General features: G+C 42.7%; 3 protein-coding genes across 5 annotated transcripts; all 3 read left to right on the top strand.

Annotated features, from left to right (window-relative positions):
* The first annotated feature begins 771 nt into the window (after nt 1-771).
* spo11 (SPO11 initiator of meiotic double stranded breaks) lies at nt 772-6,142 on the top strand. Its single transcript, XM_031845834.1, has 13 exons — nt 772-887; nt 1,691-1,804; nt 2,418-2,506; nt 2,846-2,912; nt 3,027-3,135; nt 3,465-3,551; nt 3,706-3,742; nt 3,899-4,008; nt 4,082-4,181; nt 4,584-4,621; nt 4,960-5,036; nt 5,424-5,535; nt 6,023-6,142. Exons 1-13 carry the CDS (start codon nt 772-774, stop codon nt 6,140-6,142), a joined length of 1,176 nt encoding a protein of 391 aa, XP_031701694.1.
* A 2,164-nt stretch (nt 6,143-8,306) lies between these two features.
* On the top strand, nt 8,307-12,644 carry LOC116382550 (5-aminolevulinate synthase, nonspecific, mitochondrial-like). Of its 3 annotated transcripts, none has more exons than XM_031845694.1 (11): nt 8,307-8,391; nt 9,513-9,718; nt 9,830-10,006; nt 10,171-10,296; nt 10,401-10,620; nt 10,723-10,907; nt 11,044-11,223; nt 11,357-11,521; nt 11,607-11,875; nt 11,985-12,147; nt 12,484-12,644. In XM_031845694.1, exons 2-11 carry the CDS (start codon nt 9,529-9,531, stop codon nt 12,642-12,644), a joined length of 1,836 nt encoding a protein of 611 aa, XP_031701554.1. In that variant the 5' UTR covers nt 8,307-8,391; nt 9,513-9,528. The 3 variants fall into 3 exon arrangements, with proteins under 3 accessions (XP_031701554.1, XP_031701555.1, XP_031701553.1); XM_031845695.1 differs by lacking the exon at nt 8,307-8,391 and adding an exon at nt 8,410-8,478; XM_031845693.1 differs by lacking the exon at nt 8,307-8,391 and adding an exon at nt 9,103-9,252.
* A 3,844-nt stretch (nt 12,645-16,488) lies between these two features.
* Nucleotides 16,489-20,282, top strand: LOC116382552 (dual specificity protein phosphatase 7-like). Its single transcript, XM_031845696.1, has 3 exons — nt 16,489-17,214; nt 17,728-18,156; nt 18,776-20,282. Exons 1-3 carry the CDS (start codon nt 16,845-16,847, stop codon nt 19,084-19,086), a joined length of 1,110 nt encoding a protein of 369 aa, XP_031701556.1. The 5' UTR covers nt 16,489-16,844; the 3' UTR covers nt 19,087-20,282.
* Nucleotides 20,283-22,742: the final 2,460 nt, after the last annotated feature.

Genomic DNA, 22,742 nt, shown 5'->3' with positions numbered 1-22,742 from the left:
AACGAGAGAAAGAGAAAAGGTGGAGCTGAGCACATTACAAGGAAAAAGCCCTGAAGGAAAGTAGATAAATGCTGCAAACCTACGGATATGTTTTTAAAAAAACATTACGAATGCTACACTTCCTGAGTTGATTTATATTTTAAAGAAATGGCAAAATGGCATCAACACTTAATTGTATGCTTTGTGTGTGTGGCAATGAAATGTTTCTATAATATTTAAAATAAGGATCTGTGTGATCTTCTCTGCCAGGTGGAAGTACCAGTTACTCAGAGGTGCTTCATGAGGATCAATACAAGTGCAGTCAGAGCTCTGAGGAAACACCAGGTGCAAAAGAAAAGACACTTCAAAGGAGAACATATATAACTGTAGCCTTAATTATAGAGGAGCAATTGACCCTTGCAACTGAAGACACTTTTAACTATTTTGAGTGAGATTTTTTTAAGCAGTTTTGGTGTTTACAAATAAAACAAAAAGACATGTTTACAGAAAAACATTTAAACTAAACAGGTTATAATGTGGTCTATTTTTGAATGTGTGGAGATTAGTTGGCGTTAATATATTTTTGTTCAGTTTTAATGGTGTTTTCATGTCCAAAACAATTTTACAATTTTGAATCCTTCTGGCTGGAAAAAACAACTAATCAGTCAGCTGCGCATGCGCAAATCGCGCGCGATATCCACAATATCCCTACGCGGGAACATCGTGTATATTAATCCAATATGAATATGATTTCTGTACATACACTTGTCTCGTCTTACGCAAACAAAATACATGATGGCATCCCGTGTAGCAGAGCTGTTTTCAGAAGTTGACAAGCTTCGTACTGAACTGCTGAACAATGTTGACGTAATGACAGATTGCCGGCGTAATGAGGAAGAAATCAGCCAGTAAGTTCCGGCCGTTAAGCTAACGTGATGTTAAACTGGGTTAGCTAACGTTAGCCGCTAACCCGGGTACCCAGCAAGTTAGCTTTGGAAGTAACGTTAGCCGCTAACCCGGGTACCCAGCAAGCTAGCTTTAGAAGTAACGTTAGCGGCCATCCGGGTACCCAGCAAGCTAGCTTTAGAAGTAACGTTAGCGGCCATCCGGGTACCCAGCAAGCCAGCTTTAGAAGTAACGTTAGCGGCCATCCGGGTACCCAGCAAGCTAGCCGTAGAAGTAACGTTAGCTAAGTAGCCTACATTTTACTTTACTTAAGTACTGTACTCATCTACAGTTTCGACGTACTTATACTCTACTTGAGTATCTACATGTTTCGCTACTTATTTATTTATAATTACCAGGTGCATGTAAGACTTTTTACTTGTTGTAATATTTTAGCATAAGTAACTCCACACAAAACCACGTTACAACCGTTTAGTTTAAATATGTTTCTGTTTAGTGGTTATACAATTAACAAGTATTTTAGTTTTATGTTTAAATACAAAAACTTTAAAGAAAAACATTTAAAAATTGTTTAAAATAATACCTTTGAATAATTAAAAATGTCCTATCATATTTTGTGAATCCAAACTATATACAGTTTTTAAAGTAAATTATAGGTATTTTATTCACTGGATTACTCAATAATAAACCCTCCTGCTTGATTGTTTTAACCACAGACTGTTTCAGATTTTCCAGCAAATGAACTGTACAGTCTAAAAATATTTATCAATATTGCTGAAGTATCGCACTGTATCTTTATTTCCAGGAGGGACATTTTGACCCGCATCGAAAACGTAATCCTGGGAATAGTGACGAGTCTTTCCAAAGACGAGGCCCCTGTCCTGGCACTGCCCAACAGATCCAGCTGGGCCAATGTCAGGTAACTATTTAAACACGCTGTGGCATGAAAAAATGTTCTACCCGCCTTGCACATCTGTCTAAGCCTTCTGACCTTTAAAGGATAAACACACGCGGCCGTGTTGTGTAAAGAAATAAATAAACATTTACCTATAGGCCACACAAGATGATCAGATTGCTGTTTAATACACACTTGTACACACGTTGTAAGCAGACTGCACGGTCAACCAGGTGGTAGAAAAAACAAAATTAAACTTTGGACCAGAGAGATTGAAGTTGAAATAACTTCCTGCTGCTTTTAAAAGATGACAGCGTGATAAGAAATTGAAAAGCTCCGGCCTACACAAACACAAATTTACAAAGGGCTTTAATGCGACTAGGCTGCGGAGACCTGATGCTCAGAACAAAGCGGACTGTCTGGTCTTGTTTGGATCAAACCTTGCCGCAGCTTAAAGCACATTCTCAGCCCTTTCAAACGTGCGAATCCCCAAAGGTTTTCACCCTCGGGGTGTGGGGAATTTTAGATGGCTCACAGGTGGGGGGGGGGAGTGGATTTTAAAAGCTCTAAAAGTAAATGTAGCATACACAGTTTGTGTAGATTTCTTTGATGGCTTCACGTTTTCTTCCCACTTGAGCTTTGACAGTGCCGTCGGGCTTCAGATGAGCTCAGGAAGTTCCGTCACCACCATTAGGAGCGACAGTCCGTCGTCCGTCGCTAAATTTGGTGAGAAGATATACACAGACCTCGGTTACGTTTTCTCTTTTCTGTGTTTGACAACCGACATTCCTTTTAACCAAAAAGGGCTTTACAGTTATACTGTACTTCATGTGGCTTTCATTTCTTTTTCATTGTGAACACATTCCTAAACTGCACAAACAGCAGTAAAAGTCAGACTTAGTTTTAGGTGACAAAGTGGCAGAGAACGGTATATGTTGAAAGAGGCTTTTAGGGATCGGTTTACCACATGCACATCCTAATTAAGAACAGACTGGAGTCCTTTTTAAAGACGTGATAAGTGAATAAAGTGTTTATAATCATTGATTTTGTTTTCTCTGTTTGAAGCGCAAATTGTCAAGATCTTCCTGGTCATCTACAAACTTGTGCAGAGCAACTCGTTTGCAACCAAAAGGTTATTTATTTGTCGTCAGTTCACATTTTATACGAACACCAAAGCTCGATGAAATCCATGTTCTGTTTCGTTGAATTATTCGTGGATTTAAAGATGTACGTTTTGTTTCCACAGAGACATTTACTACAACAACACACAGCTGTTTGGCTCACAGAAGACTGTTGATAGCATAGTGGATGATATTTCCTGCATGCTGAAGGTTCCTCGCAGATCACTACATGTGGTAAGCGTGTGTGTCCTCATTAGTGTGAGAGACGGTGCGCTGTGTGAAAACACACACACGCCTCAGACATTAAAACCGTGGAGCTGAATTCCTTTGGATATGCTTTGTTTTTATTAGTTCAAGTCCCGCAGATGAAATCGGTTTCGTGCCGTGTTCTTAAGCATTTTTCTTCTGCTTCTTATCTTAGGAAACACCTGTGTGTGTGTGTGTGTGTGTGTGTGGGGGGGGGGTCTTTGATCAAACAGAAATTGAATTAAAGTTGAATTCAAAGAGGCAGTGTTAATAAGAGCCGGCTTTAACGTGTGTGTGTGTAACTTTTATGTCACCAGTTGGCCACGTCAAAGGGCTTAATCTCAGGGGATCTGTGTTATTTGGAGGAGGACGGCACGAGGATCGACTGCCGCTCCGGCTCGGCTGTAAGTCTTCATGGTACTGCACTGAGACACTCTGCATCGACTATGAATTCAACATGCATTTATATTTCTTTTACATTTATATTTTGTAAAAACGATAGTACTACAAGGCTTAAGACAGAAAATAATATGTTTCTTTCATTACGTTTTGTTTCAGGCTGTTGCAGTTTCATCAAACATTCGTGGGATTAGAAGTATCCTTTGTGATTTGTCTGAGGGTTTTACGGTGTATCGTCACTATATACCTCTGAGAATGTCATATGCATTTCGTGTATATCGAGTATATTTCTGTGTGGAGCGGACGCTACATAGCTGCAGGGTCTGGGGTTCTTTTCCTTTATCGTTTACAGATATCGTATCATCTGCAAAGTTCGTCATGATAGTTGAGAAGGACGCAACGTTCCAGAGACTACTGGACGACGACTTCTGCACAAAGATGTATCCTTGCATCATGATCACAGTGCGTTTCCTTTTTAAAAAAGCCCATTATGAATGTTTCGAATGCTTAACGGGTGGGTTTTGTGTGGTTTTAGGGGAAAGGCGTGCCAGACGTGAACAGCAGGTTGATGGTGAGAAAGCTCTGGGACGCGCTGCACATCCCCGTCTTCGCTCTGGTGGACGCTGACCCGCACGGTACTCATCCTCCGTCTGTGTGCAAACCAGTTTTACCTCTTGCGCATACTTCACATACTTCCACACGTTTAACAACACTCGGACTGTCCTTTCATCTCCGCACACACACACACACACACACACACACACACACACACACAAAGCTAGGCCAGGAGATGTTAGCACCTGTCCGCTACGTCATGGTGCCTCGTCTGACTGTTCTTTCCATTGGCGTGATCTCGTCCTGGCAGGACGGCTCACTTTCCGTCGGCCTCCGTACCTCTAACCCTTTCCCCATGGCATGGCGTGACACATGTGTAATGCTTTACTTTGTTCTAAGCTCTGTTACACATTTCGGAGGATAATTGCTCTGGTATGCTGGTGATTGCAGCGTGTCTGTGTCTCTCCCTCTGATTTTCTCAGGGATTGAGATCATGTGTATCTACAAGTACGGATCAGTGGTGAGTCCTGCCCTGCCACTTATTCCTATACTGTATATTATCCAATGTGGCCTGTTCAGTGTCCCACTGTTAGCAATGTGTAATTATGCCCCTCCTTTAAGTAAAAACTCATCCATCTGAGAATATTGAAACTGACGTATGGAGTGAAAACGTTGACTGATCTTGTGTCTCTGTTGTCTGTGATGTTTGTGTAATCATCCTTGTGTTCATTAACGTCATTGTGAACATGTGTTGGGCCTAACCACACTGTGGGCACGGTGCTGATTAGTGTGTTTATTTGAGATACATTATGTGTATGAGCATTTTTTGGCATCCGTGTGTGTGTGTTTTTTCCACAGGCCATGTCGTTTGAGGCCCACAGTCTGACCGTCCCCAGCGTTATGTGGCTAGGGCTCCTCCCCTCTGACCTCCAGAGGTTTGGACTCAACATTCGCTACTTCCTACTTCCTCCTCCTGCCTCTAATTGGGATTATATTCTGGGGACATCTGGATTGTTTGTTTTGGTTTCTGTTGCTGTCGCCCTCACTTTTCTTCTTCCCTCTAGGAACTGCATCCGAGAGCATATTGAGTTTTAAGTATACGTCCCCTCCAACAGATTTAGGCCAAAAGGGGCTTTTTGACATACATTTAATTGTAGTCTCCACTTTTTTTCCCCTCCTATGTTCCTCCCTAAACATACACATAATAACTCAACGCGAGTCTGAAAGGATGACATCCATCAACCGAACTGCCTGCTGCCATTTTCAGGAAATCAATGTTATTATGCGTAGTAAAAAAAAAAAATCCCCATTTCATTCTTCAGGCTGCGGGTTCCCGAGGATGCCCTGATCCCCCTCACCGGCAGAGATGAGAGCAAACTCCGCAGCCTCCTCCAAAGGCCATACGTAACCAGCAAACCCGACTGGCAGAGAGAGGTGAGACAGGAAGCTGCTTTAGAATTGACTGAAGTGGCGAAGATATGTGCGAGTGTCTGAAACGTATCTCTTCAATTAAACTGGTTGTAATGCTGAAAGAAAATTCAGTTTTTATCTCATTTTATTAACATATTCAAGTGTTATCGTATTTAGATGTGGGAGTAGTTCTCATGTCTGAATAAATAAGTTTCCCACAACCTTTACCTACCACCTACTTAGAGAAAATGTTGGTCTGAAACAACCTTTTCTTCAAAAGGAAACTAAGTGTTCTTACTCAGGTTTAATACAGTTGTAACGTCTTTGCTCGTGTGACACACGGCACAGGAATGCGCGTGAGAGGACTCTCAGCTCGCTGGTACCGACGATGCAGAGGAGCCACTCTGTTGTTGGAGTGGCTCTCGGAGATAAACACCTGATGATTTATGCGCGTGTTTGCACGGCCTCCTCCTTCATGCTCCTTGACGCTGCGTGTTTGCTCTCGTCCTAGATGGAACTGATGCAGCAGAGTAAGGTCAAGGCTGAAATACAGTCACTGGCAGCCATAGCCCCCGACTTCCTCACCAGCATCTACCTGCCCAACAAGCTGCGCTACGGGGGCTGGGTATGAGCGCGATGATGCCACCTAGTGGAATAACGAGGAAACTGAAGACAGATCTTCCATTGAACTGTCCTGCCTGTCCTCGTCAGATGGATTGAATTATTAAGTTGTTTTGTAATTGTGAAATGTCTCATCCTATCATTAAAACCCTGTAAACCTTTTGACAAGTCAGAACCGGTTTGTGGTTTTCCTGTTCTTGTTGGCCTTGTTTATATTCCCAGAGATGTTTGGACCTGCTGTTGCAACGCTCCCAAACACACTATGTGAATCGGTTTTCATTCATGGAGTTAATTATTATACAATTGTTTCAGCATTGTGTTGCATGATTTACAACCACTGAACACCGCTGATTCATGTTAGTGCAAAGACGACATGTGAGCAGATGAGAAGGATGATTCAGTAGTTTTGGAGTTGGAGAAACTGAGGCGGATCGTGTAATTAATGCACAAGATATATAAGCTCATGCTACTGTTCTTTTTATACAATCTGACCTCCAGCAGGTGGAGGCAGTGTTCATTTTATTTATGCATGCTTCCTCTTAACATTTACTTTAACCGTTGCAGGACAGATATCCACACACAGGTAGATCACAATGATTAGTAATAAAAATGGTGCTGAAAATATTTTGCATAGTAAATAATTTACTAAAATGTTAAAGCTTATAACATATTTTTACAATCAACACTTGAAATGATTAAGGCACTTGCAAATGACAAGGTGCAAATATTAACCATATTTTAGCTTTTTAAGATCAGAGTTTATTAAGTAAATAAAGGAGAAATGTGGGTTGAGGACCCCAAAAAAACAAATGAGATTTTAAAAAATTGCCCATTACTAGTGGTGAAATAAGTCTTCAGATTAAGTAAGAAGTAAAGTCACAATTTTACAAGTTTTATGCATAATGGCCCTAAAATATTCCCCACTCAGGACTGTATGAGGGGTGGGCTGAACCAAGTACTGTGATTAACTGGGTGGAGGGCAGTGTGCAGAAGAGTCCACTTCAGTTGTGATTTATCGTAGACATGGACTGGTGGTAGGACAGGAGAGGCTGACACCCAGTCAATGTTGGTTTTATCTAAACGGAAATGTACCATGTATTATTATTAATATACACTAAAGGAGAAATATCTGGCTATCTTATAACTGACAAGAATTAACACAATGTACAATCATCTGAATTTAAAACAAACATCTTAAACATCAAAGTACTTCAAACGTAAATGTACTAGGAGTAAAGAAAACTCACATTTTCACTCAGACAAACAATGGTTGCTAGTGGCGTTGACTGCAGGTAGACTAATTAGCTCACACCTGAACTCAATCCTATATATATATATATATATATATGACTGCTATATATAACAGTGGTTCTCAAACTTTTTCTGTCACGCCCCACTTTGGAGGAAGAAAAATGTTCATGCCCCACCACCCACAAAAAATTGCTTATTGTGGCTGCAATTCACCTGTTTTGCACTGAATATCTTTCTAAGATAATAACAATAAACTGCAACCTGTGAAAAACTAAACAAAACAAGTTCAAATATTTGGCAATAAAGAGTTTTATATGTTTTATTGTGAAGATCACGACATCACCTTTTCTCCTCGTCTCACTCCAATCTGAGAAACGCTGGCTGGCCAGTTGACCGACCCCCCCCCCAAAATAACCCTCTACGGATCTACACGATTCACGTGGATGATATATTTTGATTTAAAACGGCGAATTTCGCCGAAAAGCGACAAGTTTGCAGGTATGAATAAAGTTCTTGAAATAAAAAAATTCTGCATTTCCCCCTGCGCCCCACCTGCAATACCGCCGCGCCCCACTAGAGGGGCGCGCCCCACAGTTTGAGAACCACTGATATATAAGGTCTGATCCCACCAGGCTCCTCCCACTTCCTGCTCCTCCTCAGACAGCTCCGCCTCCAGACTACAGTTATTATGTCATTGATGCACGTGATCAGTACTTTAAATAGTTGGTCGAAGTTGAGCTAATTTTAACTGCTTTATGCAACTTGTTTGGAGTAGTGTATGTGTCCACTTTAATGGACGTAGAGTGCTTCCTGTTTGAAATAGACGATCTTTGGCAGCATTACGTGACGGCCGGTGGGCGTGGCTCCTTGCTTGTGCAACATGCTGCTGCTACGTCACCGCAGTGACCGACGTGTTGTAATATCTGCAGCTGGAGTTTCCTCAACGTGAGAGAAGAATCGCCTTTGGGAAACTGTCGAGGAAGACAATAAATTATAAAGATAAACCAGGTGGGTTATTATAAGAACTGCACGAGGGAATATTACAGGGATGGTTTACAGGCCATGTGGTCCAGTCTGAAGTCCCGTGGCTTCAAGGTAGGAACTGTTTTTGTCTGCCATCAATTGAACTTTGGCTTGCTAAGCTTTTATTGATCAAAACTGATTAAACAAAATATGGTATTTAATTCCTCAATCTTTATGTTGAAGTTTTTGCTTCAGACTACCAATCTTTACCAAATGCCTCTGGAGAAATGTATTTTCTTTTTTTTAAATGGTTAAAAGCAACTGGATACTGTGAGATCATTTGAGCACTGTGTATATTATTATTATTATTACATTATTATACATTATGTACCTCTGTAAATGGTAGGTTTTAGCTGTTGTGTGCAGTTAATTATGGTTTATAATCTATCTAGAACTTATATCTGTTGTCCTTTTATTGGTAATTAAAAATATGATTTTGTCAGTTTCCTCCAAAGCCGTTTATTTCTAGAAACAAAGTATTTATGAATTGATAACAATAATAACAATACAGAAAAGAGACTGTAATGCAGAGCGTCTTGTTCGACGTTGCGGATCTCATGAGATCCAGCCTCTGTTTCTGACATAAACAGGATGGCGGGGGCTCAAGTCTGCTACAGTTCATGTGTTTCATCGTCTCCTTCGTTGCCAGACAGGTCCTCGAGAGGCCTTCCCTTTTCCACTTGTCAAGGACAGCTGACTACAGAGCAGAGTGGATTAAAGGAGTCTCTTGGGCTTTAAATATAATATTGCTTTCCAGTCTCACTGGTCACAGATTAGTGTGGAATCAGTCATGTTTCGCAAGACATTTTTCATCAGTTACGTCCGGGTGGACTGGGATGTGTTCAGGTAAAAAACAATAACTATGCGGGAGCAGTTTTGGTAGGAAATAAATCTAAATCTTACCTGATCAGTTGTCACATTTTTGAGGAAGATCTTTTAACCACACTGCCCGTGCTGTCTTTATTTATAATATTAGCAGGTTGCATTCCAATGTATTTGAACGTTATGGTATAAACTGTTTGCAATGGATGTCTCTTCCCACAGGAAAATCATCTTGACATACTGTATATTTTAACGGTTCTCCTTTTTTTCTCCCTCTCATTCAGGTCAAGAGGATCTCATATGGACGCAGTGATCCGCAGGTGCCCTTTCCTCACTGCTGTGCCCAGTGTTTTCCTGCAGCTGGCTGGGAAGTCATCGCTGGTGAGCTATGCCCAGAAGTGCCCCGTGATGATGGACCTGGCCTCCAGACCTCCGGCCAGAGCTCTGTCCTCTTCAGCGTCTGCATGCAATGGCACTCCAACAAATGATGGTGAGCCACCCTATATATTGATTAACTGTTAAATTAATTGAATAAATGCTGATTTTTTTAAATGTATTATTGTGTAGACAGATTTTAGAAATGTATTTCTGTCTTCTGTAGATCAAAAGCATGCAGTCAAGTTGCCCCCGGGTCACGTTATGCCACCTGCTGGCCAGGCTGTAGGCTCTAAATGCCCGTTCCTGGCTGCAGAAATGGTGCAGAACAACAACAGGGTAGTAAGGGAGGCCAGTATGGAGCTGCAGGAGGACGTCCAGGAAATACACTCTGTGCGCACAGGTAAGCAACTTGTAATTGGATACTCATACAGTAGATCAGTTATGTAAGTTGTGAAAGGTCCGTGTTTGGAGTGTACACACTCTAGTGACATGTAATAGTCATAGGAAATGAATGTCATGCATTGATTTGGAGATCATTAATAGTGTGCATCTTTCTTAAAACAGGGAAGAAAGACGTGGATTTATCGGTTGTGGATCTTATGGAGGCAGACAAGGCCAACACACCAAAAAGCCTTTTTAGACCCATGTCTTCCAAAGTGTCTCACCTGCTAAAGGACAATCTGCCCGAGGGTAAGAAAGACAACTTCTTCTTAATGTACAATCATTTCTTCACAGTCAAAGAGATTTGCTTTTTCAACCTCATAACAACCCTCCTCCTGCTTTCCGTCCTTCAGTCGCCACCTTCCAGTACGACAAGTACTTTGAAAGGAAGATCGAAAGCAAGAAGACAGATCACACATACAGGGTTTTTAAGACGGTGAACCGGAGTGCCCCCTCGTTCCCCATGGCAGACGACTACTCGGAGTCCCTTCACGTGAAGAGAGATGTGTCCGTGTGGTGCAGCAACGACTACCTCGGCATGAGCCGTCACCCCAAAGTCACCCAGACAATCATGTGAGTGGGCTTACATACATACAGAGTCAGCCCTGATGAGGTACGAGAATAAACTCGTTGTAAAACTCTAATATAAGAAACTCTTTGTTATTTTTCTTCAAGGGAGACTTTACGAAAGCATGGCGCCGGTGCTGGTGGCACACGAAATATTTCGGGGACGAGCAAATTCCACGTGGAACTTGAGCACGAGCTAGCTGACCTGCACGACAAGGATGCTGCGCTGCTGTTCACTTCCTGCTTTGTAGCCAATGACTCCACGTTGTTTACTCTGGCAAAAATGCTGCCAGGTACATTCAACTGAGCTCGGAAAATGTTCCAACATGTGACCTAAAGTGCCATTGCTATGATACAACAATTGTATTTGATGACATATTTTCTTTATTCATCCGTGGAAGAGTATTTAACATTTGTTTACTCGTCTAGGCTGTGAAATCTACTCTGACGCCGGCAACCATGCCTCAATGATCCAGGGTATAAGAAACAGTGGGGTCAAGAAGTTTGTCTTCCGTCACAATGACGTCAACCACCTGCAAGAGCTGCTGGAGAAGTCTGACCCTTCCACTCCAAAGATCGTCGCCTTTGAGACGGTGCATTCAATGGACGGTGAGTACACAGCCCTCCATGCAAGTGTCAGTTAAATAGGACATTTAAAAAGATTTAAAAACAACAGATAAAACAGGTTTTTGTAGTTTTATTTTTATGATAAGTGATCTAATAAACGCGGTGTCTTCTATAGGAGCTGTGTGCCCACTAGAAGAGATGTGCGACATTGCCCACAAGTTTGGTGCCATTACCTTTGTGGACGAAGTTCACGCCGTGGGTTTGTACGGGCCCAGAGGAGGCGGGATCGGGGACAGAGACAGAGTCATGCACAAGATGGACATCATCTCTGGAACCCTTGGTGAGTAGAACTAACGAAGGGGGGAAACCCATTGCAGCACCCTGACATATGTGCCTCTCTGACTTGTTGTGGGTTTCCCTTCCAGGTAAGGCATTTGGCTGCGTGGGCGGCTACATCGCCAGCACCGGCGCCCTGGTGGACACCATGCGCTCCTACGCCGCGGGCTTCATCTTCACCACCTCCTTGCCCCCCATGCTGCTGGCAGGGGCGAAGGACTCCATCAAGGTCCTGAAAAGTGAGGAGGGCCAGGTGCTCCGGAGGAAACACCAGAGGAGCGTGAAGCTGCTCCGGCAGATGCTGATGGACTCGGGCCTTCCGGTGGTCCACTGCCCGAGCCACATTATACCTGTCCGGGTAATGGAAATTAATCATTTATCCAATTAGTGTCTATGCAGGAATTCAAGTCTATTTAATTGCATAACTTCGAAATGTGAATCTGACATGTGATGCATCTGTTTGGTAGGTGGCTGATGCAGAGAAGAACAATAAGATCTGCGACATCATGATGTCTCGTTACAACATCTACGTCCAGGCGATCAACTACCCCACTGTGACCAAAGGGGAGGAGCTGCTGCGCATCGCTCCCACACCACACCACACTCCACAGATGATGTTCTTCTTTGTTGGTATGTCCACTATAATGCCTATCTCATGAATAAAAAAAATCTGTTGCACTGAGCAGTCATAGGTATATTTAAATTGCGTGTTGAACGAAAAATTCTCAATTGGAAGAAGAACAAAATGTCATTAATATACTCGGGAATTAACCTTGTTAATAGCAAAGTAGCAGGCTCACTGTTAAAGGAAAAAGTTTAGGTGAATATTGCAAGTCTGTAGCTACTTGTAGTTTATAACCGCCTTATTTTTACACTTTTTAATGCTTTAATTTATACCTTATACCCATAATTTATGTCAAAGATTGTTGTATCCTCAGCTGTTTGCTCTCTGCTCCGTCTCCACAGACCGGCTGGTGAAGACGTGGAAGGAGGTGGGCATGGAGCTGAGGCCTCACTCCTCAGCAGAGTGTGACTTGTGCCGGCAGCCTCTTCACTTGGAGCTGATGAGTGAGAGGGAGAAGTCCTACTTCACAGGCCTCAGTCACATGATATCAGCAGTGGCTTGAAATCACGTTGAACACTGAAATCCCAACAAGCCCCGCCTCCTAGCATTCAAGCTATTTATTGTATTCACATTAAACCTATCACTGCGTAATAAAATGTCCTGTGGCACCAAATAAATGTGTGGGTTAAGTGCTGATTGACTTTTGTGTGTTCACTTTTGAATGTATTGATTATGACTGCAAAAGTTTTATGAATACATATATTTGAACATTGGTTTGTCCCATGTGTAAGTTACATAATGTAAATTAATTCCTCTATTAAAAAGTAAATGCAAAGTGTTTGAACTAACTAACTAACTCTTATTGGTTGTTAAAGTGCTGTAATAGCATTTATGCTGCCTTTCTGAAGAAAATAATTACCCCTTTTCATCTTAGAGTACTATGTGGGTTGTTTTACTGATTTTTACTGATTATGTGTTACGCAAAGATCTAATCTGAACATTTCATGCTAGAATAAGCTTTAATTATGAAGTGAATGAGATAACGGATTGGCATGAAATATCACACACTCACTCTAAACCAGTGAACATCTCAAATCGCTAATACAACCAGGCCTTACACACAGTTTTATCATTTAACATTCATCCCGACGCACAGGATATTTTCTGCACACACACGTAGGGATGCAGCATTACTGATGTTGGATTTCAGACGGATACTGAGTCAAACAGCTTGGGTATCTGTGACAATGAGGCCGATCTATTAAATCCAATTCTATGTATACATTACGTACTGGAAGTTTAATACCTGTTTAATATTTTGTTGCTGCATTAAAAAACACTTGAATTATGGTAATTTTGAAGATTTTTGCTGGTGCATCATTTATTATTTCAATAACAAAACAATTCTGTGTTTTTTTTTATCACCGTGTATTTATTTGTTACACTTTGTTTGACAAAGTTATGAAAGTAATGTTTAAGTTAAGCCCAATGTTGCCTTACGCATAAAAGAATGATCCGCTTCCACGCAGCTAGGCTTTCAGTTTATTAACTAAACCCTGCTATCTGATCGGTAGTCCATCGCTATCTGTATTGGGAGTGGAAACGTCAACCCTATACATGTACTGTATATGTGAACTATTTCATTACATGCAGTGCCTCTGGCAGAACAATTATCTCTCATATCAGTTATAGCATGTGATGGAATGTGGCATTGCTTCCTTCTGTAGACGTATATCTCAGATAGAAGGTGATGGAGAAGCATGTGGCTTAGGTCTAGGGTGGTGTGGGATACATGTTATCATCTTATTTCTAAAGTAATGACTGTATTGAGTAGTTCTGTCATAAACAACATGTTGGATAAATGCCACGGTAATTCTTTCAATGGAGAACCTTGTGGTTTCCATGTATAATCAGCTTAAGCGCAGATTTGTGGGCATCCGGTCGTTCATTCATGAAATGCATTTCATGGCATTCTTGGTTTTCACCACACGGAGGCATCCTGGCTCTCCTGTTCGGAGCTGTGAGGCCACACGCCTCCTTCCCCTTTGCAGATGACTCATAGCTGGTGCAGCAGCTTTTACGAACCACTAGATGGTATCAGTAGAGAACAGGATATTGTGTTTCCCATCTATGCAGCGAGGGAGATCATATTGGTTGTAATAAAAATGCAGCACGTATACTTCTGTGTACATCGCAGCAGCGTCGCAGACATTACATATGCATTTTAAATGAAATGTCAGATTTATCTGTCATCGCTGTCGCAGCCTGGTTACTTTATGTCGTTTCTCATACAAGATAGCATTTGTATTTTTATTGATGTTAGACATCTTCTATCACCTCTGATCTTCATGTTTGGATAAAATTAGTCCAATAAGAAGCCCTTTGCTCCCACATCAAGGGAGAGGAAGCTCTCCCTCCCACCTGTCTCATCTTCAGTGCCTCAGCCCCAGTGCTTCCTGCTGCATGTGACAGGGATGTGTTCATATGTCCGTCCAGTATATATATGTATATATATGTATATATACAGTATATGTGTGAAAAAAGCCCTCGAAGCAGCATTCGACAATGCAAAACCTGGGATTCTGTAAATCAAAGACCACATTCAAAGCAAACTCTCTGTGTGATTCACCCGTAGATCACATTTGGATTGCATTATGGAACCGAGGTGTACAGGTGGGAGTGGAGCAGTCAGGTGATCACCACCTCTATCATGCCAGTGATATAGTTCTGCTCCAGATGCTTGAATCAACACTCCAGTTATTCGAGCTGTGTGGATGAGGTTGAGACATATTATGCAGCGGGTCATACCCAACAGCATAACTAGCTTCTTGTATTTAATAAACAAGGTCATGTTTACGCCTAAAATAACTCTTGCTTCACGTGCAGTGAATCCAGTAAATCTAGAAAAAATTCCAGAAAGATGTTGTTGGCAGGAAGTAGTCCTTTGTGCGTCGTCCAACCGCATTGCCACACATTAATTCCTTCATCCATCACTGTCTTTTGATGCAGGCTGCTCAGCTCCTTATTGCAAAATATCTGAGGGCAGGTCCAATAACTCTTGGAACTTTATGGATGAGAGTTTTACTGGAACAGCAATGGTGTAAGAGGACAGGTATGTGTGTGTGTGTGTGTGTGTGTGTGTGTGTGTGTGTGTGTGTGTGTGTGTTGGTTATCAATGACAGGTGCTGAAAAGGTGGTGTGGTGCCTGTTATTGTGTGTTGTTATGGTTGAGAGCATTTGTGTGCAGGTTTAGCTCTATTCCTCATTTGCTGTTAATCCCAATGCTCTGCACATCTGTGCCCCCCAACCACACGCACACACACACACACACACACACACACACACACACACTCACGTGTGCAGACAGATGAGCTGCATGGCCGGATTCCCACCACACGCGTCCACCTCTCCCAGTCTTATTCCTCCACATTCACCCTCTCGCTTGCATCAGGATACACATCAGTAGCCAACCATGGGAGCGGTGCGGTCGCATTGTGAGGAAAGGCCCTCGTGCACAGCGACAATATAGCGTGGGAAAATAAAGAAAAAGGTGATGAAAAATAGAGGAAGTGAGCAATTTCGAGGGTGTGTCTGATCTGATAACGACCATTGTACCGGTGAAATATCACAACTTACTTCCGTGGAGAAATGATCTGCTGCTCTTCAGAAAAATGCTTCACCAATCCGCACGTGTTGCTGTGTACTAAATGAATGAATAGTGATGTCATTGTAAATACTGTATTGCTTTGATAATAAATGAACAATTGTTGTAGAATTACTAGTATTGCTATGGGAAGTTACATAACTGTAGGTACACAGTTATGTACAGGCAAAAAATACAGTATGCCACAGGATTTCTATTTTTAAATGAGTGTCACGAGAGCACTTCAGAAAATGCTACACATGTAGGTCCGGAGAATTTGGTTTGATAACTCAATAATAACGCATATTGTGCAATAATGCCATTCCACCTCATTATGTAAGTTACAACTCTGCAAAGGAATTGCGAGATTATTGTCAGACCTTGACGCACCTCGTTAGGGTTATTTATAATGCTAAAATAAATAATTATACATAACAGAAAAGTTACATAAGGTCATGTGGTTAAACTCAACAGAACCAATTCAGCCCAATTAAAGGACTGGTATTTAGTGTCAGTGGTGACATTAACCTCCTTAAAAGTCCGTTTGAACTTGCTATGATGTCACAAACACTGTTTTGTAAATATGATTAATTAATTGACAAAACTGTGATTGGCAGAATGATTCCATTGAGACCAAACTTTTTTTTTGTGATAGTTCTGCTATGACTTTAAATCATAAGGAATAAACTCCTCCCTCTCGAGGAGCTCTACTGTCAAGTTAAAAAAAAAAAAAAAAAAAAAGAAAAGAAAAGAAAAACCCTCCCATGCATCGGAATGGTGAAGCGAGGATGTGCATGGAGGACCCTGGTGCGATGCGGAGTAGTGGAAGTTGATGAAGGCGATTACTGGCTATAAAACATCCACATCTGAACTCGTGTCTCGTAAATGAAAGTGTCATATGAGGTCTCCGTTAGCCCGGGAGCAGGTCGGGCTCACTGACTGATGGAAATAGAGAAGAGGAAAAAAAGGGGAAATCTCTTCGCTCGCGCAGAAGCGCCATGCACCGGCGGAGCGACGTTTAACGCTTCTTCTCTTTATTTATCTCGGGTGAAATGTAGTTCGGGTGGACCATGTAGTAAGTGTTTGTGCTTTGCGTGTTAGTATGATATTGAGTCCGATATGTCTAATGTGACGCCGAGTAGAAGCGTGGAATGGCTGCAACTCGAGTTAGAGTCCGGGGCCACTTCTCTGCTGCTGCTGGACTGCCGCTCACACGAGCTGTACGAGTCGTCCCACATAGAGACCGCCATAAACCTGGCCATACCGGGGCTGATGCTCCGGAGGTTCAAGAAGGGCAACATACCGATCCGGACCATCATCCCCAACCACGAGGACAAGGAGAAGTTCATAAGACGGTGCAAGACGGACACGGTGCTCCTGTACGACGAGTGCACCGTGGACTGGCAGGACAGCGGAGCTCCAGCCTCCGTTTTGGGTCTACTTCTCCAGAAACTGTGGGAAGACGGCTGCACGGCGTGTTACCTGGAAGGTAAACAGTTTCACCGTCTAATTAAAAACACATTTATTTAATTTATTTTTTTTATTCAACGGGAAGAGGTTTTAAACTTTTCTAATACCGACTTTTGAATCTTAAGAACGAGACAGTAACGGTTTTTTTTTTGTTAATCTCGATTATTGTTGCAATCTAACGTTTCAAACGTTGACGTCACTTCAGCGCCAACGTTCGTCCCGCGTGCTGTGGGGCTTTTGCGGTTTTGAAGGCTGTTCCTAAAGTTTGTGTCACTGAGATTCTCAATTAAAATTCCAAAATGGCTGCGCCATGTTTTGCTCGAGCAGGAACAGGCATGCATTTCATGAATGGTTTATTTATTTTGGGGGGGGGGCTCGAGCTCCTTCTTGACAGCTCTGCTTCAATAATGCCTTTTTTTGCCATTGTAAATATGATTAAAATGAACAATAGAAGGTGTTGCGTTTATTTTAAAAATGATTAAACTCCAATATTGTGTGACTTTGTTCACTTTGTGTTTTGGCTTTTGTCCAGGTGGATTTGTGAAGTTTCACACAGAGTACCCAGAGCACTGTGAGACCCTCCTGGACAGCTCCTGTCCCAGCTCCTCTCCGCCGCTGTCTGTCCTGGGTTTGGGAAACCTCCGGATCAGCTCCGATTGCTCCGACGGGGAGTCCGATCGGGAGCCGGGCAGCGCCACCGAGTCCGAGGAGAGCCCCGTCCCCAGCAACCAGCCGGCCTTCCCCGTCCAGATCCTCCCCTACCTTTACCTGGGCTGCGCCAAAGACTCCACCAACCTAGATGTGCTGGGCCAGTACAACATCAAGTACATCCTGAACGTCACGCCCAATCTGCCCAACATGTTCGAGCACGACGGCCACTTCAGGTACAAACAGATCCCCATTTCGGACCACTGGAGTCAGAACCTGTCCCAGTTCTTCCCAGAGGCCATATCGTTCATAGGTGAGTAGGTCAATAACTTTGTTGAACTTAAAACAGACACATGTGCCAGACATGTATGCGTTTACGTGTTGTTGTTGTTTTGTACTAATGAGGTCATTGCTTCCTAATTATGCTTAATAATAAAGGATCTGTGGGGCAGGTGGGAGTTTTTCTATTCCTCGGCAAATGGTGGTTTCCACCGCGAGACACATTAAACGTTCCCTCTCCAACCACATGTTGGCTGTTGTACGACGACATCTCGTCTTTGATGCAGAGCAGTCGACACATTCATCTTGAAACTGATGTATTTTGGTGGCGCCACAACATGACTTTTTCAATTTCACTTTCGATTGGCCGTCGCTTGCCCCGGGTGCTCCCTGAAACCACAACGTGTCGCTGACTTGTTTGTTTCGTGAACTAGTTTCCAAAAGGTTTAGAGGTAGACTGAGGAAGGAAATGTTGTCTTCCCTCCCTGGGGTTGTGTGTTTCACAAGTTGTGTTGTTTGCTAATGTGTGTAATTACCGGTGCACCACCATTATTGTTGTGCCATAGCTTGATGTCAAGAGTCAGAATCACATTGATAGCTACAGAAATGTTATAAACTTTCGTCTGACGGTAGATTTCCCCTTCGTCTTACAGATGAAGCTCGGTCCAAGCAGTGTGGCATCCTGGTCCACTGCCTGGCCGGCATCAGCCGCTCGGTCACGGTCACCGTGGCGTACCTGATGCAGAGACTCAACCTCTCTCTCAACGACGCCTACGACTTCGTCAAGAGGAAGAAGTCCAACATTTCCCCCAACTTCAACTTCATGGGTCAGCTGCTGGACTTTGAGAGGACACTGGGGCTGCACAGTCCCTGCGACAACCGCTCCACCAGCGAGGAGCAGCTCTTCTTCACCACACCGACCAATCACAATGTCTTCCAGCTGGACACGCTGGAGTCAACATGAGTGTCAATTGAATGGCCTTTTTTTTTCTTTCTTTCTTGTCATTTCCTGTGGTGTCTCTGAGGTTTTTCTGAGCTTGTCAGATGCCTAAATAGTTGCCACAAGCAGTAAGTCACTCATAGCATTTGTGAACCAAAAAAGGAACGACATTGATCTGTTAAAGGAACAGAGAACCCGATCCATTCGATCCAGCCTGCCTTAATTTCTAGCACAAGGATGACTTTAGCCATCCACCATGCATGGCATTAATCAGTGGTCACGTGCGACCGTAACAGCAGGACATTTCATAACTTTTCTATTACAACTAGGATTGTTGTTTGACTGTTACTTGTTATTCACCAGCTGTAAAGTGGATGTTAATGTTGCGATTGTTGCCTTGATGGTCTAAAAGGAGTCTTTGGCCAATCTGAATGTTTTTCCGGGGACCAATCTGGAGGTGTTTTGATGGTACTCTAGCTGAGAGAAGTAAGCTACCACAGCGATCCGGCCTTGAAATAGTGTCCAGTTTTCCTTCTGATGACTGGTTGCAGCTCACCTGCAGCAGAATGGAGTCACCTCGGAAAGTATCTTCTCTTGTGTTTTCAACACTGACGTCTGGTAAACACCACGACGTTAAATAAGTTTGTAAGATCCAGTTTAAAACATGTTATTTTCCATAAACGCCCCCTGTACATTCTATTTCTTATAACTGCGTTATTTGCATGTGGTTATGTTCTAACAGGAAACTTGCTTTGTAACCTTTAGGTCATATTTCCTGTTGTTGTCTTGGTCTTGACCCTAACATAACATGGAATTGAACTGTATGTCAGTTACTACCAGGTCGAGGTGTATAACACTGGCTTTTGCCGCGATCGAGAGGAACAAAAACGTGTGAGTAATCGGTGTCTAAAGGAATGGATGTTTATTTTTTACTCCTTCGGTCTGCAGCTACTCCCGTCCGATGACACGATATGTAATTATCTGTCCTCTGTTGCCAGTCTGGTCTCAGAACAAATGAGTGAGTTTGATGTGTGAGAGGGAATGAAAGGAAACGAGTTTGAAAAGAAATGTGTTCTTACCTCAAAGAGAGACATTTTCAGGGATTATTTTTTTTTATACAAGTCATCTGTATCTCGTCACGGCCTCTTAAAGTGCATCCAAGGGCTGTTTCGTTTTGGTATGTTTGTAAAGATGTACATAACATGTGGTTGCCATGGGGGGGGGGGGGGGGACATTTTCTTAAAATCATGAAGGATGCGAAAGTGACCCTGTTTTGACCCTTATGTATAGTGTATGTAAAGCTAAATGTCCAAGACATTCTGTACAAGTTTATACAACAAATATATTGTATATTTTTACTTGAAAACGCTTTGTTTGTGTGAAGAGTTTTTATTTTTTGCTGAAAGTTGGTATCACACTTTCATAAAACTAAACAAAAAGGGGCGATGAGGTTGAGTGAGGACCTCAGACTCGTGGCTCTGGTCTTGTCCAGGCCACCGAGGCTCCTGTCGCGGTCAGATGTCCGTTGTCTGTCCGCGTCGATGCCTGACTTCCTGTTTCCTCTTGACACAAAGACAAGTGACAGGGCCGGATCTTTCAATACCACAGTGCAGACACACCCACTACCAGTCAGTCGAGCAGCGCTTCAAGGAAGTGGACTCAGCATGCGCTCCACCACAGATACTTCCGACAGCTCTCCTCCGCAACTTGGGGAGCGATCGACTTTAATGACGGCGGCTGTTGTGCAATGTGCATCTGAAGCATGTAAGCCTGAGATTAACAGCAGCAGAGTCAACAAGTGTATGTAAGCAGCGTAGACCAAGCTCATATATGATATGATTAAGTAATGCCACTCAGTGATTGTATTAATATAACAGAATATAGTGCAAGAGGCCATGTTGTATAAGGTGTAGTGTGGTGATAGCATGCAGTACAATATATTACAGCTATATAATAATATGTTAATTGTAAGGAGAGGTATATAATCAGTCCAGCAGAGAGACAAAGGCGAGGTGAGTGTCTTCGGTGAATCAGACACTGGAGAAGTGTGTGTGTGTGTGTGTGTGTGTGTGTGTGTGTGTGTGGTTGTAGTCTGTGTTTTCATTTTACAATTTAAAGACAGGGTTGGAAATCTTCAAAAACACTTTTGATGTTTTTGTTGAAACCCTCATTGCATCCCGGCAGCAATGAATGAATCAAATGCTCTGACAAAAAAAAAAAAAAAGGGTTCTGGTGAATGTGGCAGGACCGTAATAAACCCGTCCGATTATTTCATTCGGCCCAAATGAGATAACTGGACGGGCTACCTTGCTTGTCTAACTGCCTTTGTGTATTCTCACTCTAGATTTAGAGACTTTTGGAGTCAGCGCGGCTACTGTCATTGGAAAACACCAGGTAGAGTTTTTTGGGTTGGATAATTCTACAAATCCAGCATACTCTAGCTCGTTTATCAAGATTACCAACCCTAGCTTTAAGAAGGAAGCACTAAAGATGATATCATTGTATTATTATATTCAATCTACAAGTTTTCATTTTCATAAAAGCCAGGCAAAGCAAGACTCGGGTGTTCACAAGGTGAAACACTGTTGTTGCCAGTGGCAGATATGAGGACGATTAGACGACGCAATACTATGTCAACATTTCCAAAGCTGCTGGAAGAAATATGTGTTCTTCTGAGTGTCGTGTCAGATTTATGCGTCGCTCCCGCTCGGTTGAATTCTCTGTTGGTTTGGTGTTGTTTCCACCTCGTCCGGGAGATTATTCATATGTTCTTCACCAGACGACAGAAATGTGATGCAGTGAATTCCCTTCCCTGAAGAAATTATTTTATGAACTGCAGCCAAGCTTTCTAAAGTCGGGAAAGAAAGAAAAATAGGTGGTGGGAAATGTTCTGTAGCTGATCTGTGCAGCAGTTCATGGTCCAATAACTGTTCCTCTGTGGGATTTGATGACTGAAATACGGCACTAAAACACTTTGACTTCCAGCTTCGGGGCTGAGATGACTGAGAATATCTGCAGCGGGCTGAAAACTGAAATCCTCAGCTTTTCACATCAGCAAATACAACACATGAAGGGACTTGCAACACCTCGCCGTGGTGGTAATTAAAGCTGCTGAGTGATGGGTTTTCCAGCATGACTGAACCCAGCTAGCCACATACCTGCAGGGCGAGCCTGTGATCAGGACTGAGAGGACACCCGGGATGAGGAAGAGGCCGTGGGTAGCTGCAGTGCACGATAGATAAGAGCACGCTGCCGAGGGATGGTTAGATGGGAGTGAGAGCCATTAATCAGAGAGGCCCTGTGCATCAACAGTACACTGACAGTAAATTATATTTTTTATTGCTGTTGACGTGTGGGATTCCCTTGCAACTACCTTTTTGGCACCAGCTGAGTTAAGCATAGCCTTCTTATTTGTGTATTCTGTAATTATAAATCATTTTGTGTCCTGCTGCCTACTTCAAAAGGCAACGTGTGCGGTCTTAACAGCTCCTGTTCTTCCATCCCGTTATTAAGTTACTCAGCGCCTGCTCGTGTGAACAGAAGTTACAGAGAAATTACTGTGAAATGCAGCAGAGAAGTTTTTAAATAAAACCTTTGATGAGGAAAAAAAAAGATAATTTCCATGTATAGAAATGTGTGTGTGTGTGTGTGTGTGTGTGTGTGTGTGTGTGTGTGTGTGT

The sequence above is a fragment of the Anarrhichthys ocellatus genome, unplaced genomic scaffold (assembly GCF_004355925.1).
Source record: "Anarrhichthys ocellatus isolate YVR2014 unplaced genomic scaffold, GSC_Weel_1.0 scaffold5, whole genome shotgun sequence".
NCBI classification, from domain to species: domain Eukaryota; kingdom Metazoa; phylum Chordata; class Actinopteri; order Perciformes; family Anarhichadidae; genus Anarrhichthys; species Anarrhichthys ocellatus.
The sequence above is the reverse complement of the archived record's forward strand: the minus strand, read 5'-3'. Positions and strand labels throughout refer to the sequence as shown.